The sequence below is a fragment of the Podarcis bocagei genome (genome assembly GCF_964188305.1).
Source record: "Podarcis bocagei genome assembly, chromosome: 1".
NCBI classification, from domain to species: Eukaryota; Metazoa; Chordata; class Lepidosauria; order Squamata; family Lacertidae; genus Podarcis; species Podarcis bocagei.
Window position 1 is genome coordinate 117534395 of NC_138125.1, and position 15543 is coordinate 117549937.

Below are 15543 nucleotides of genomic sequence, written 5' to 3' on the forward strand. Positions count from 1 at the left end.
TGTCTGTTGTAGCCTTGGCTTTGTCGCAGTCCCCATCCTCGCTATTTTAATGAAAGAAACAGAAAAGCTATGCAACATCAAACTATGTGATAAATGTCATTTCTTGGTCCTCAGTGTATATATTTGACAGGAAGATTAACTTCAGTAATATTCTAATTGTTGAGTTCTTTGGTCATGCAAGACAAAGACTAGGCATATCCATCCAATTTCTTGTATAACCTACGGCTCCCTTAGACTGGAGGAATGTTCAAGTTGTCAGAGTGGTTTTTGTATGACACAACTGAGTGAGGAGAGAGAACAATTTCCATTTTTTAATAAATGAAAGTTGGGATTCTGTCAGAGTCTTGCCATTACTGGCGGTGGTTGGGGGGGTATGGGAATAGGTTTCTCTCTGTTTCAGAAACACACACACACTTTAACACTGTAAAAGCAACACATTTTTTTAATGTTTGTCTCCAACAAAACTTGTTTCACAATCCGTGTATTAACATACTGAAATACTCATACTTAAATTTGCTTATGCTTTAATTGTAAATATTAATAATGAATCATGGGCACGTAACTGAGAGCTAGCAAACTGTAGCTCATAGTTATTTAGTACAAAATGATTCTTTGTATACCGATCAGTAAATGAATTTAGGGATTGTAACATTTCAGGATGGAGAAAAGGGAAGGTATTGACCAAGGCTGGAACTAAATCAGCCCATGGGTCAGCTTATATTTTGAAACTTTGGCATATGTTTCTCTGCTGAGCTGAATGGACTGAAGGCATTTTGTAGGGGGAAAAGCAGATGATGAGCTACTTACCTCCCCCGTCCCCCCCAAGATCTCCCCACTCCCGCCCCCCATTCCCCCCCAGCCGCGTATTTTTGATAGGAAATACATGCCTAGAACAAGATGGATGTGGAAGATTCTGAGGAAAAGCAATAAAGACAAGCATCACTACCACCCATCTGCCACTTCCTCCTGCAGGTCACGACTCCTGATGCTATACTGCATGATTTGGCTGCAGAATCTGTAGTTCCTAACTAAAGTTGCAATCCTAAATGCACTTACTGTTGAAATCAGTGGGAACTCTTTCTGAGTAAACATGCTTTTTGGACCACCAATCAGTAGCCACTGAGTTGATTAAGTGAGTGACATTGTTGTTGTTGTTAATGCCCATTTTAATTTACTTATACAGGTTATTTTAGTATCTGCCAATAAGCTTACACGATACATAGAGCCATGCCAGCTGACAGAAGATTTTGGAGGGAGTCTTACCTACGATCATATGGACTGGCTGAACAAGAGGCTGGTTAGTTGCTTGGCAATTTTTTGTCTGTTCTTTTTCAGTACACTTTCTATGGGAAAGTGGTGGTTGGAAATATTAATAGCTGTGTTAGGTGTGTCCTAGCGGCATCAAAATGCTGGGGCAAAAAATGAGTCACCTGATATCACTGTGATGCAGTTCCCCACTCCTAATATACATCAATTTCAGTCTGACTTCAGTCTTGATTTTGGGGTGGCAATTGCTAGATTGCCCTAGTTGAATTGCCCTGGGAACTGGATAGGAGAATACATCTCTGTTGGTTCAGCAGTTTTCAATACCATCAGCTACAGTATCTTTCTGGATTGGCTATAAAATACGAGACATTATTTTACTATGGTTCTGGTCCATCTAGGGGAGTTACTTTCTGAAGGTGGCTGTATTCAATAAGCCCCATTGTACCTGTTTCCGGCAAGGTGTGACCAAAGCACAGCCACTAATGTTTTGCTTAAATCAGTATTCGACTCGTGTACAAAGAGAGAACTGCCTTTGAAGGGTCTTTGGGAGCTAACAGTCCAAAAAGTAGCAGCAACAGTTCTTTGAGAGCATAAGATGTCCATTTTACAACATGTTCTATGTTGTTTGTATGTGCCTTTGTAACTCACTTGTTATTAAACTGCTAGGCCTTAGAGATGATTTCCCAGTGTCAGGGTTGGCGCACTCAGACAGGCAATCCGTCTTCAAGCATGAGACTGTAAAAGTCAGTTGCAGTAATGGTAACTCTAAATATTTTACATAGGCATTTGAAAAGTTTACAAAAGAATCTACATCTTTACTGGATGAGCTTGCCTTAATCAACAGTGGAAATGATAAAGGAAACCAACAGGAGAAGGACAGGTAATTATTTTTCTTGTTTCTGTTAACAATTTATTAGTAATTAAATCCTTTGACTATAAATTATAGCTCACGGAAGGGACATAGGTGCTTTCAAAAGCAACATTGGAACGGGAATAGTTTGTGTAAAAGATCCCTGGTGTTTCTGGCTGGGATACTGAACTTTTTTAAAATACAAAAACAAAACACCTCTGTCATACAGAAATCCAAAACCCAGCATCCTAACTTATCTTTCATGTGCAGTGCCAGTCTGGAATTGTGGCTATTTATCTCTGGCTTAAAGCTAGCCAGAAAGTACGGTTGCTTTTGTCTACACTGCTAAGAAAGTGCTTCAGTGCGGCTGTTGCCGTCTCTGCATTTGTGTTCTATTTTCTGCTCTTTCTGGTGTCCCCAAAATTGAATTTCTGTTTGTATCTACAGGTAGTGTTTATCACTCCCCAGGAACCATTTGTCACTCCCCAGGAATGTATAGCTGTAGTTTCTAGTTCCTGTTATCTTCCTAGGTCTCCTTAAAATGCAGTATTTCGGTCTCTGCCAGGTTGTGAGATGTGTGGCAATGACACTTGCTTTTTCCATGGAGACTACTGGGGTTCCATTTGTGCAAAATATTATTTATTTCTCCTTGCATAATTGAACACACACACAACAGCACACCTACTGCATCTGTTTTGGCAGTCCCCCTGACCCTCCAGGGGTGGTATAGCAGGAGGAGATGTGGAGAATCTCCTTGAATTGAGCACTAATCCTTGTGCTAATGTAGAAAATGTAGTTGAGTACTGCTATCAGTTAGGTGTGTCTTACTAGTTGTTGTTTTTCAAGATTGAGAATGCCTGGGCTATTTTTATGAAAAGTAACTGAAAAGAAAAATAGCCTACGGTGTCAAGTATGCCAACATTTCTGAAACTTTGATCCCTCTTTGTCTCTTTTTCTTTTTTGGCATTGCCAAATATGGTTTTAACAAAGAAAATGATGCCAAATAAAGGAAAAAATATGAAATTTTATTAGAATGTTTTATAAAAGTCAAGAAGCTATATACTTGTGTTCAGTGCTTGAAACTTCAGTTATCAACGTTAAGTAAGTAACAGCCATTTGCCTTTCTATTTCAAGGTCTATAGACTTGAATTTCCTTCCATCTGTTGATCCTGAAACTGTTCTGCAGACAGGTATACCCACTATGGCATCATTTTTCTTTACTTCATGGGTTTTGTGAATTGTTGTGGATATGGATAGTGTATAATGCTAAAGCTTTGTTCTTGGTGTTTTAGACTTGTTCTTGGTGAAGGAGTGTTAACGAAACAGAATAATAAGTTATGAATATCTTTCTTATCTACTTAAAAGTACATTTCCCTCCCTCCCTCTGCTGTTCTGCTCTTCCATTTCTGGGAACCGCAGCTGTAGAGAAATATTCTGCTCTCCTTTTCTGTTGGAATTACTAATCAAGCTCTGAGAACGCCAAGAAGACAATTAACAATTTAAGTTATTTTATAAATAATCAAGTGGGAAGCATAATGGGGAGCATATACCTCAACATATGCTTACTTAAATTTTTTATTATGGAAAAGAAAATGTAGACTTTGGGCCTACATTAGTTTCCAGTGCAATAATTTTTTGGCTTATCCATTCCTTAGGATCCGGGTACCATTCCTCAAGGAAGTACACTTGTTTATTTAGGGATTGTTTCATTTTTGCAGCAAAAGTTAAGCATATCTGCAATTGAAGTCAGTGGGAACGTTAAACGTTAGCTCTTTATTGTTGTAACTGGTGCTCAGTATCATTTTTTTAAAAAAAATCATATAATGTATATCCCTTGCTTTTACATTAATGGCTTACAAGTTTAAGAAAAGTAAAGAATAAAAATGTTGTAACTTGGACTGCTATCTGAAATGCAGCTGTGTGAATGCCGGGGTATCCACTGGATAATGTCTTTGACATCACTGATCAGTGTATCTTCTACCCAGTGTCTCCATATTATACCCTCGCTGAGTTACCGTATTTTTCACTCTATAAGACGCACCAGACCACAAGAGGCACCTAGTTTTGGAGGAGGAAAACAAGAAAAAAAATTCTGAATCTCAGAAGCCAGAACAGCAAGAGGGATCGCTGCGCAGTGAAAGCAGCAATGCCTCTTGCTGTTCTGGCTTCTGGGATAGCTGCGCAGCCTGCATTCACTCCATAAGACGCACACACATTTCCCCTTACTTTTTAGGAGGGAAAAAGTGAGTCTTATAGAGCAAAAAATACGGTACATCTCTCCAGTGCAAGGGTTACTGCAAATTTGTGAACTGTTCCATATTTTCATATACAGAAGATTTTTTTTTATCATGCTGTTACTGTCACCCCCGAGGGAAAGTTGCATAGGATCTGAACGTGATTTATGATAACCCATAATACAAACAACCCCCCTTTCACTTTTAGCCTACCACAAGCCATCTTCCTTTTATCTCAAGTCTTTTACACCCTAGCTCCTTTTTTTAACCTGACTATGCCACATCTGAGGCACCATTTGAATGCTCAGTTTTCATTCTTCAACCATTCAAGGTCACGAGCTGTTATCTGAATTGCAACAACGCCGCTTTAATGGTTCGGACGGAGGGGTTTCGTGGTCTCCCATGGATGACGAACTCCTTGCTCAGCCCCAGGTTATGAAGCTGCTAGACTCGCTCAGAGAACAATATACACGGTACCAAGAAGTATGCAGGCAACGGAGCAAGCGCTCTCAGCTAGAGGAGATTCAACAGAAGGTAATGCAGGTAAGCTCCACTTGGTTTATATCATTTATTGTTAACTGGGCATCCAGTTGACTTGGTCTAGCAGATTATCTTACTCTTCTGCATCTTCTTCTTCATATGTATGAATACAGCCACATTATAAGTATCGGTAGAGTTTCCCCAATCTCACGCGGGTGGCGATGTGGGTTAAACCACAGAGCCTAGGACTTGCCGATCAGAAGGTCGGCGGTTTGAATCCCCACGACGGGGTGAGCTCCCGTTGCTCGGTCCCTGCTCCTGCCAACCTAGCAGTTCGAAAGCACGTCAAAATGCAAGTAGATAAATAGGTACCGCTCTGGTGGGAAGGTAAACGGCGTCTCCGTGTGCTGCTCTGGTTCGCCAGAAGCGGCTTAGTCATGCTGGCCACGTGACCCGGAAGATGTACGCCGGCTCCCTCGGCCAATAAAGCGAGATGATCGTCGCAACCCCAGAGTCGGCCATGGCTAGACCTAATGGTCAGGGGTCCCTTTACCTTTACCTAGCAGAATGCACTGAGGGCTCATGCTACTAGATGTGGTCAGTAGCTTGGAATAAAGGCCTTTATCCGTTGTGTGTGTGTGTGCGCGCTTATACTGCCCATCCGTTTCTTTATTTAGACAGTCTCCCTCATGACATGAAACCTACAGCCTTGTCGCTGTTGGTCTTCCCCACTTCCAGGTGTGACTTTGTTCTGTCATGTGAGGAAGCAGGTTACCTATAGCTCAGCATTTGGGCTGGTTTTGAAGCTTCCTTACATTGTTGGGATATTACAGAGCAGTCTTAATTGCACCCACTTAACTTGTGGTGTTGTCAAAGCAGTTAATAATGCTGATCTGTTTCTGGTAGATTTTGGGTTCAACTACCAATAGAATTGAACGGAAGCAACTACAAGCTAGCAAGGCAAAGGTCGTTGGGTGGCTCTTGCTTCTTTTAAATAATGATTTAATATAAACAAGATAATTAGTCTGTCTAGTGATTAATAGATAAATAGGGTTAGCATATCCACTGATCAAAATCCAAAAGAACAGTTGTCATACAAGGCTCTTCCTGACTAGAATGAGTAAAAACCCGTGTAATGAATTGTATGCTAGAAGGTCATGAAGGGCTGGGCTGGTGCTTTGGAAATCGGTATGTAATTGATGCTTTCAACACTTCTTCAGACAATGTCTCTGTCGAGATAATAAAGGAAATGAAATCAATTCATTTATTTCCCCAGGCCTATTATTTGAAATTGAATGTGTTTATATTTTAGGTGCTATGCGCATGAACCTTCACCCTTTTAAATACTGGAGAGGCAGGAAATCAAAATATTCCACTTCACAGTATTCTAGAATAATCATTTCTTTCACTTTTAAATCTCTTTTTAAGTGTGTTTTTTTAAAAAAAACAGACAGACATGGATATTACATAGGTATAAAAGAAACAAAATATTATTTCTGTGGTAACTTGAGCATTCGAATCATCTGAGCAAATATGGGCTGGTTGGAATGAGGTTTATAACCTAGTTTGGCAAACTGCCATCATTAATGCATTTAAATAGACTTGTTTACTGGGGCATCAACCTCAATTTGCATCATTCTGATTAGAAATTGTCATCCATTTGCTCTGCCTGTGTTACTGAAGCTGCATGGTAAATGAATTGAACTTTTGCAGGCAAAGAAATTGAGCATTCATCTATGTTTTTATTTAGAAGATATCTGCAGACGATATCTAAATGGGGAGCCAGGAGGAAGACCTTTAAAATATATATATATATTCTAAAGATCTTTGGAGCAGAAGTGATCAAAAATCATATTGTTAAGCTAGCTGCCCAGGTATATCAGAAGTATATGTCTTCTTGGTGATAAAAAGAAGAAGAAGAAGAAGAGTTTGGATTTGATATCCCACCTTTCACTCCCCTTCAGGAGTCTCAAAGCGGCTAACATTCTCCTTTCCCTTCCTCCCCCACAACAAACACTCTGTGAGGTGAGTGGGGCTGAGAGACTTCAAAGAAGTGTGACTGGCCCAAGGTCACCCAGCAGCTGCATGTGGAGGAGCGGAGACTCAAACCTGGTTCCCCAGATTATAAGACTACCACTCTTAACCACTACACCACACTGGCTCTCAGAAACTGAACTAAGAGAAATAGAAACAGCACGATGCCAAGAGAAGATTTGCAGTATCATTTGATAATTACTGCAGTAGGAGTTTTCATTCTTGTTGTTTAGTAACTGTAAAACAGATAATCACTAGCTTAGACTAACTGTCCACATATCAGGTGTATGGTTGAAGTGTCCTCACATGTATTTTTGTTGCGCAAGCAAGAAAAATGCTAGTGGTTGCCTTATTATTACTATTGCTATTGCTATTGCTATTACTATTATTTGTACCCTGCCCATCTGATTTGGTTGCCCCAGCCACTCTGAGAAGCTTCCAACATAATACACAGAAACAACATAACAGAACATCACATCACACATTAAAAGCATCTCAATACAGGGCTACCTTCAGATGTCTTCTACAGGTTATATAGTTATTCATCTCCTTGACATCTGATGGGAGGGCGTTCCACAGGGCAGGCGCCACTGCCAAGAAGGCCTTCTGCCTGGTTCCCTGTAACTTCACTTCTCACAATGAGGGAACTGCCAGAAGGTCCTCTGAGATAGACTTCTGGCTTGTATGGCAGCTTTTTGACACTTCCCCCCACCCCCGCTTTCTTATTAGTAGTTTCTCCCTAGTTCTGATTGCAAAACGTGTGGAAGTTTCAAAAGTACACAGTGCAGGATGCTGCTGTAGAAGTTGGCGAAGGTGAAAAGAATCAAAAGCTTTATGCCGTATGTTCCTACCAGTAGTGGTGGGGCAGTGGTGCTTACCTAACTTCTGATTGGTGGATGCTCCTTACCTGGAGGTAGGTGAGCAGGGGTGAGGTCGTCATGGTGCAAACACACCCGCAGGAACACCAGATTGAATCTGCCTGTGCATTTGGGCAGTCTCAGGTGAGAACAGCCACCCCACTACACTGACAGCTGCCAGTGCCAATCCTCACAAATGCGCGGAACAGCCTTTGTCATCCATTTTCCTTTCCATATTTAGGAGATACGGCCTGCATGTTATTAGTGTCCTAGTGTGTTTCCTCTTGGAACACCTTTATCTCTTGTGTGTCCATTGGTTGGAAGCTGATAGTTCTCATTTTCTGTTGCCATACATGTAGGTTAGGCCAGAAGGATCATTATGATGGCTTATGTAGTGCAAGGTAGGAGCCATCGCTCCGAAACCAATTCTGACAAATATTTATCCAGCCCCATCTGTTCTGTTTTGGCACCTGCCATTTAAGGCCTCTGTTAAGCAACTTGCAAATATCCTGTAATAAAAGAGCAGCAAATAGTGTAGCAGATACTGATATTTATCCCTAAACACACAGTCAGGTGCTGTAGTTCTGCAAGTTAGAACAATTTAGATTTCAGCAGGGGAACTAAAGAATCCACACACACACCGGCTTTCTTAAAGAAGCCAGCTTTTCATCTTACCTACTAATACAGATATGAATTGACAAAACAGTGAATGAGCCAGATATCTTCATGCTCTGTTTCTAATGTGAGACGACATATTATTAAGGTTCACAAAGAAGACATTCTTCCCCCGAAAAAGCATTGGGAAATGTTTGATCGGCCTTGCCTGGTCTGCTAGCTTATGCACCTAAAAGGAAGTAAGGACCCCCGCTGCCTTTATTTATCTTGAGGTAGCGAGCACGTTGCCATTAAAAGCGAACTTTATTTTAAGCAAAATCTGAATAACAATAATTTCTTTTAAAAATCAGTCTCGACCGTGTGGGTTTAATTATTTGCTGTGGTGAAAATGTTGCTGTTTTGATCAACAGGTAGTGAACTGGCTTGAAGGACCTGGCACAGAACAGCTTAGAACCCAGTGGGGGATAGGTGATTCAATTCGAGCCTCACAAGCTTTGCAGCAGAAACATGAAGAGATTGAAAGTCAACACAGTGTGAGTTTTCATTTTCCCGAGGAAGTTACTGCATGATTGTTCTTATATATAATTCATTATGTGCAACATTTTCCAGTGACATTTTTCTAGCGAATTTTAGACAGTGATTTATGAGCTATATCAAACTGCACCTATTCTTCTGCAACAGACTGTGTTGGTGATCTTAATCATTGTTAATTAAATTCTAATGTCATGGCAGTATACAAATTTTTATACTTTTAAAGGAGAGTGATCGTGTTTCTGATGAGATTGGAAACACAAAAAGGAAGCATTGATTTAGGAGCAATATATGTCATCTTTTCTTTCTATCTGGGAGCCACTTATTGTAATTACTTGAATGCTCAGTTTTAAGATCATACATAATCTCGGAGCATAGATTGTTTGATGACTGGCAAAGGCAGATTTTGTTTTTCCAGGAGTTCAAACACTGGACTATAGAACATATTGAGGTTAATGTGAACTGAATGGAGAATTGGGAGGGAGGAGACTACTCTGACCACTGTCTACATTCAAAAGACATCATGTTCTCTACTAGGAGGATGTAGGGAATGGCATTCATTCTCCAGTCAGTGTGTATCACCTCCATATCATTGTGAATGACAGTAGCATTGCACACACTGACCAGTAAACATGCATCATCTTGCATTGAATTATATGCATAGTGAGTGGACAGTGTGTGATATACCCTGTTAGTATCCAGGGATCTTTATATGTTCTTGTTGTTTAGTCGTTTAGTCACGTCCGACTCTTCATGACCCCATGGACCAGAGCACACCAGGCACTCCTGTCTTCCACTGCCTCCCGCAGTCTAGTCAGACTCATGTTGGCAGCTTTGAGAACACTGTCCAACCATCTCACCCTCTGTCATCCCCTTCTCCTTGTGCCCTCCATCTTTCTCAACATGGGTCTTTTCCAGGCAGTCTTCTCTTCTCATGAGGTGGCCAAAGTACTGGAGCCTCAGCTTCAGGATCTGTCTTTCCAGTGAGCACTCAGGGCTGGTTTCCTTCAGAATGGATAGGTTTGATCTTCTTGCAGTCCATGGGACTCTCAAGAGTCTCCTCCAGACCATAATTCAAAAGCATCAGTTCTTTGGCAATCAGCCTTCTTTATGGTCCAGCTCTCACTTCCATACATCACTACTGGGAAAACCATAGCTTTTACTGTACGGACCTTTGTTGGCAAGCTGATGTCTCTGCTTCATATATCCCACATCATTTCACTGAGCAATACAAAAAATGCCCTACTGGTTCTGTTCATCCACATTCTCCACAACATCCAGATCACGTGCTGGTGGTCAGTTCTACCATTTTATTTCCTGTCTTTTGGGGGGAAAGCTTAAAATTTAATATTGTTAAAGGTTGGTATAAAATGTAAGCTTGTTATTCATTTACTGAAATGAATAAAAAAAATTGCAATGTAGTTAATTGCTGACCATAGCACCTCACAGTAGCTGAAGCCTTGTGGTCTGTGGCACCAGTTTCACAGTGACTAGAAAACGTTTTGCAATCCACAGCAAGTTAGGTGGTTCATTCTTATTTAGTCACCTGGCTCCTAACTTGCCTGTGAAGGTGTTGGATGAAAAGGAGGTTCATGGCCACAGATTGCAATGAAGCATTGTGAATAGGAGCTTTTGTTACTCCTGATATACTATCCCAAGTGTCTCCCATTTTTCAGCCTGTATGGCCAGCACTATTTTTTTCTATCTTGTGCCTCATTTACTCTTCTCTGAAATGAAGTGATCAGACCAGTTCCTGAAATCACAGAGCCAGTTTCTTCTTGGTACTTTGCCATAACAAAGAGAGATTCAAAGGTACCCTTGACCTTTTGAAGTAATAACATTTCATAAAGCCCAATAAATTGCTGGTAGTTTTCTTAGCCAATAATATTCCTTCTGGGCAGAGTTTCTCCCTCTCTGCTTGTTCAGCAGCAGCCAGAGTTGCTAACCTTTTTTGACACAAGGCTTACATTCACTTTTGGCCACTTACTAGCATGTGTGGTCAAGACACACAGCCCCACCACCTCAGCTGATCGTACAGATCAGATCAGGAGGGTTAGCGCATCCACCCCACTCAACAAATAATCAGTATGACTGGGTTGGGGTAGTTTCATCCTAATCAGAGTGCTCAGCTGAGTCTCCTACTCCTTTTTTCCCTTTGCTATTCCCAATATTAGTGAGGTCTTAAGAGGTAAAATAAAAAAATTGGGGTGGGGCTGATCCAGTCCTCATGCCAAGACTTTTTAATTACTTGCTTATTTATTAAATTGGAGTTGTTTCCAACTAACTCATTCCATGAGTGCAAGGATTTGCCATCCAAACCTGTTCTGGGTTTTCCCCCAGCCACATGGAGCAGATTTGGTGAGGGAAGGGGGAGTTCTGTTATATTTCTGCTGACAGAACAAATTGATTGGATATTGCCCCTTATTTCCCGCCCCTCCTCCCAAAGGGGTTATCCTCTCAACCAATCAGAGTCTGATTTGGACTACATAGTAGATCCAGTTCATTACTTAAAATACTCAAGATGGGTTGAGTGAGGATTAATGTAGACTCCTTTGTTAGCTTGGTCAATAAATTATATTGTTTCTTTAGAAGTTGTGTTGCATCCAGTATCTTGTGTTTTTGTACTTCAATCGACATTAACTGCATTGATTTTTGTAAAGTGAGTTCTTAAGATACTGTCAAGTTCTGACATTGCATTTTAGCATGGCCATTAGTAGACACAATACTTATGTCACAATACTTATGTCATCAGGGACTCATCCTGCTGGGGCTGGGCTTCCAAGTTTGATTCTGCTGCTAATCTCTTAGTGTCAACACACTCATGGTCAATGATAGCAGTGCACAATGCTCTGCCCTCTTCTTTTTGTACTTTTTCGGAAAAGGTTATCATGGCTACCAAACTTCACAATAAGCAGGGGGGCTTCTTGTTGCGGGCCTACACGAATTAGTGAGAGGAGAGTCCCATGGACTGCAAGAAGATCAAACCTATCCATTCTGAAGGAAATCAGCCCTGAGTGCTCCCTGGAAGGACAGATCCTGAAGCTGAGGCTCCAGTAGTTTTGCCACCTCATGAGAAGAGAAGACTCCCTGGAAAAGACCCTGATGTTGGGAAAGATGGAGGGCACAAGGAGAAGGGGACGGCAGAGGACGAGATGGTTGGATAGTGTTCTTGAAGCTACTAACATGAGTTTGACCAAACTGCGGGAGGCAATGGAAGACAGGAGTGCCTGGCGTGTTCTAGTCCATGGGATCATGAAGAGTCGGACTAAACAACAACACTGAGGAGGACAATACTTCATAAAATCATTTGAAATACAAAACACTAAAAGAAATCACTTTCACACACAAGCATAAAAATGCAGCAGATTAAAAGCTGAGTCTTTTCACCTTCTCTTAATTCTTTTTCTTTGCGATGTCAGCAAACACCAAATCTTCTGCAGCCAGGAGATGTCCTAATGGAGGGGAACATTTTTCTTTTTTGAAAAATCTACTTCCAAAAGTAGTGCACACAGTGTCCAGAGATCATGTCAGTTGTGTCCAAATAATTTTGTGGTGGCCCCAGCAACCTTGATTTATCTCCATCCAGTTATTATAGCAGCCTATTCCTGTCATCCTTGGGACGTGGGTGGCGCTGTGGCTTAAACTACAGAGCCTAGGGCTTGCCGATCAGAAGGTCGGCGGTTCGAATCCCCGCGACGGGGTGAGCTCCCGTTGCTTGGTCCCAGCTCCTGCCAACCTAGCAGTTCGAAAGCACATCAAAGTGCAAGTAGATAAATAGGTACCGCTCTGGTGGGAAGGTAAACAGCGTTTCCGTGTGCTGCTCTGGTTTCACCAGAAGCGGCTTAGTCCTGCTGGCCACATGACCCGGAAGCTGCACGCCGGCTCCCTCGGCCAGTAAAGCGAGATGAGCGCCGCAACCCCAGAGTCGGTCACGACTGGACCTAATGGTCAGGGGTCCCTTTACCTTTATTCCTGTCATACCTGCAACAAAGTCCCCCAGAAATCCTGGGAAACTATCTAGATCTGGAAGTCTTCGAGGAGGACCATCGTAACAGGTCCCCTATACCTACAGAGACCTTTACGCAGCATATATACTGAAAGTGACAAAAGTTAAAGTTACACATTAGGTCCATCCATTACCTTCTCCATTATGGATTTATAATGGCGTTAGAGGACCACCAGTGGAAGTCTTTGGAACCTCATGAATTTCTAATTGTTTCAAAAGATTCCTTAGTAAATAAAGCATTATGGCAGCATCAGTCAATCTGTCTTTTGCTGCCAGATTTTAGAAATTGACACCAAGGCTACGCAAGGCAGCAATTAGAAGTTACTGCCTTTATATACATAAAAGCTTTTTAAATAACTCAAGTGTTTCTTTAATCTGCTGTCTCATTGATTTACTAGCTAATTACTTTTTGACTGTGTTTACTAAAAAGGATTCTGACTTTATTGCAGGCAATAGTCTTACTACAGATGCCATTTATTCCACTGGCACTGCAAAATAGTTTAAATATTCATTTAACACTGAGTCATTGCCTTCCCTTCCACCTTTTAAAGGCCTGAGTCATAGTCCGTTTCGAAAAGTGACATTATTGCTGTTTACTGCCTAGCAATTTTCAGACAGTGATTAAGTTCAAACCATGATAATGAGTGCATATATAAGACAGACTTTCCCCAAAAAAGATTTGTCACTAGAATATGTGACTAGACAAAACAAAGTAGAAAAGTGATTAAGAACGCACACAGAAGTGGTGAAATTATACCACTCTAGCTGGAAAGGGAAGTCAAGGCACAACAGCCTCTTTGTTTGTTTGTTTTTGTTTGTTTTCTTGATAATACTGCATTTCCATTAAATTATTGGGGCAGGTAACAAAACAACAACAACATGAAATTATAAAAATATACAATAAAACCTAAGCCTGCCTGAAATAAAATAGTTTTTAGGTTGCTCATTTAAATGCAGGATAGAGAGCTTTGGTAGGCTATTGCAGGGACAGAGCCAGCTCACACATGAGGTCAGGTCAGAAGACCGCCTCAGGCGGCAGGATCCACAGGGGCCACAGATCTCAGTATAGATCTTTATCCCTCCCTTGTTCCTGATGTAGACCTTGACTCACTCCTTCTTCCCTGGCAGGGGTGGGGCACCATTTGGTGGTTCGCTTCAGGTGCTGAGATGTCTTGGGCCAGCCCTGTGCAGGGAGGCGGGTGCCCATCAACCAACTTTTCATGATCAGACCTCTGAGGAACGTCCTAAGCTGGCGGGTTCATATGGGAAGGGGTGGCTCTCAAGGTAATCATGTTCATCCATAGACAGGCTTTCAAGTTAAATTCCTAAATTGGGTGCTAGCAGCATAGCTGCATGTAGTAAAAAGTGCAACGGGTGTGTGAATGGGAGCCTGTATGGCCTAATGGTTTGAGGATATCAACCTAGAAATTCCACCTTGGGTAGAGGCTGTTGGAAGAAGAGGAGCTTTAGAATAAGGCAACACCCAGAAGAGGGTGTTCTTTTGTGTTTATTGCATGTTCACAGATCTCACGCAGGGTAGAAGTTCAAAAGTTGTATGCGCCGTACATTCGCACTGGCGCGCAAGGGTTATTAGAGCAGAAGTGTGGAGGCGCTTGCCCATCTGCTTGTCTGCTTTTGTCCTGTGTATCCTGTTGCTTCTCTGGGCCCTTGGTTGCATCAGCAAGTTATCCGTGAGCTAAATGTGATCAGTGGTGCACAGTGTGCTGAACTATAGAAATGCTGTATAAATAATAAACTAGCAAGATAACTGATGTGCGCTCCTGATAATACTGAAGGAAAAGAGGCTGCTGAAACTCTATGAAGCTGCAGAGGCGATGGAAAGGAAAGTTGCAGCAAGGAGGGGAGGGAAGAGGGATGTGATCAAGGGAACAAGAGAAGACGATCAGTTGAATACATGTTGCTGTGTGCTAAAAATTTTGATTTTTTTTTAAAAATTATTATTTTCACATAACAAATTATTTCAACAATTATATGTGTGCTAAATAGATACAAACTTGTTTTTAAAAAGCCTACTGGGCTAAAGAACAGGATATTGCAGAAGGGGACAAATTAAAGAGACCGGATAAGGGCATAAGCTTACAAAATGAATGAGAGGCTAGATTTTGGCAAGGCGGCAGGGGAACACCCAGAAATCCTAAGATGATGAGAAAAAGAGGACTTGCTGAAAATGGTTCCAAGGGTCCATGACTGATTTTCTAAATGACAGAATTGCTCAGTTGAAAAAGACATGACATTTTTGACTTGATATGGATGGAGACTTGAGCAGGTCTGTGTGCTGCTGGTTTTAATGCATTACTGTTAGACAGAATCATATGTCAACCTGTGTAGTAAGTTGGTTGAATGTGTGTGTGTGTGTGCGCGCGCGCGCGCACTGTCTTAAAAAGAACATTAAAAAGCATTGCAGTTCTGATATACTTTCTGCTTTTCTGTTTTTGCAGGAGTGGTTTGCAGTGTATGTGGAACTTAATCAACAGATTGCAGCTTTGTTAAATGCCGGGGATGAAGAAGACCTTGTGGAACTGAAAGGATTACAGCAGCAGTTAAGTGATGTTTGTTACCGGCAAGCCAGTCAGCTGGAGTTCAGGCAGAATCTGTTGCAGGCAGCACTTGATTTCCATGGTGTTGCCCAAGAAGTAAGTCAGTATGCAT

At 41.6% G+C, this 15543-nt stretch overlaps 1 protein-coding gene and 1 long non-coding RNA gene across 4 annotated transcripts in view; both read left to right on the forward strand.

Moving 5' to 3' along the window:
* LOC308582217 overlaps positions 1–15543 on the forward strand; it is an 82909-nt gene that overhangs the window by 56642 nt on the left and 10724 nt on the right. The window lies entirely within an intron of this gene.
* The window catches only part of SESTD1 (SEC14 and spectrin domain containing 1), a 56160-nt gene that overhangs the window by 32046 nt on the left and 8571 nt on the right, over positions 1–15543 (forward strand). For 2 of the 3 annotated variants that reach the window (XM_081168115.1, XM_081168116.1), the window contains exons 7-12: positions 1184–1297; positions 2049–2146; positions 3251–3306; positions 4682–4893; positions 8747–8869; positions 15333–15527. In XM_081168115.1, coding sequence (XP_081024241.1) covers positions 1184–1297; positions 2049–2146; positions 3251–3306; positions 4682–4893; positions 8747–8869; positions 15333–15527 — 798 coding nt within the window. The remainder of the gene's footprint in view (positions 1–1183; positions 1298–2048; positions 2147–3250; positions 3307–4681; positions 4894–8746; positions 8870–15332; positions 15528–15543) is intronic. The other variant, XM_081168117.1, reaches the window with a different exon arrangement.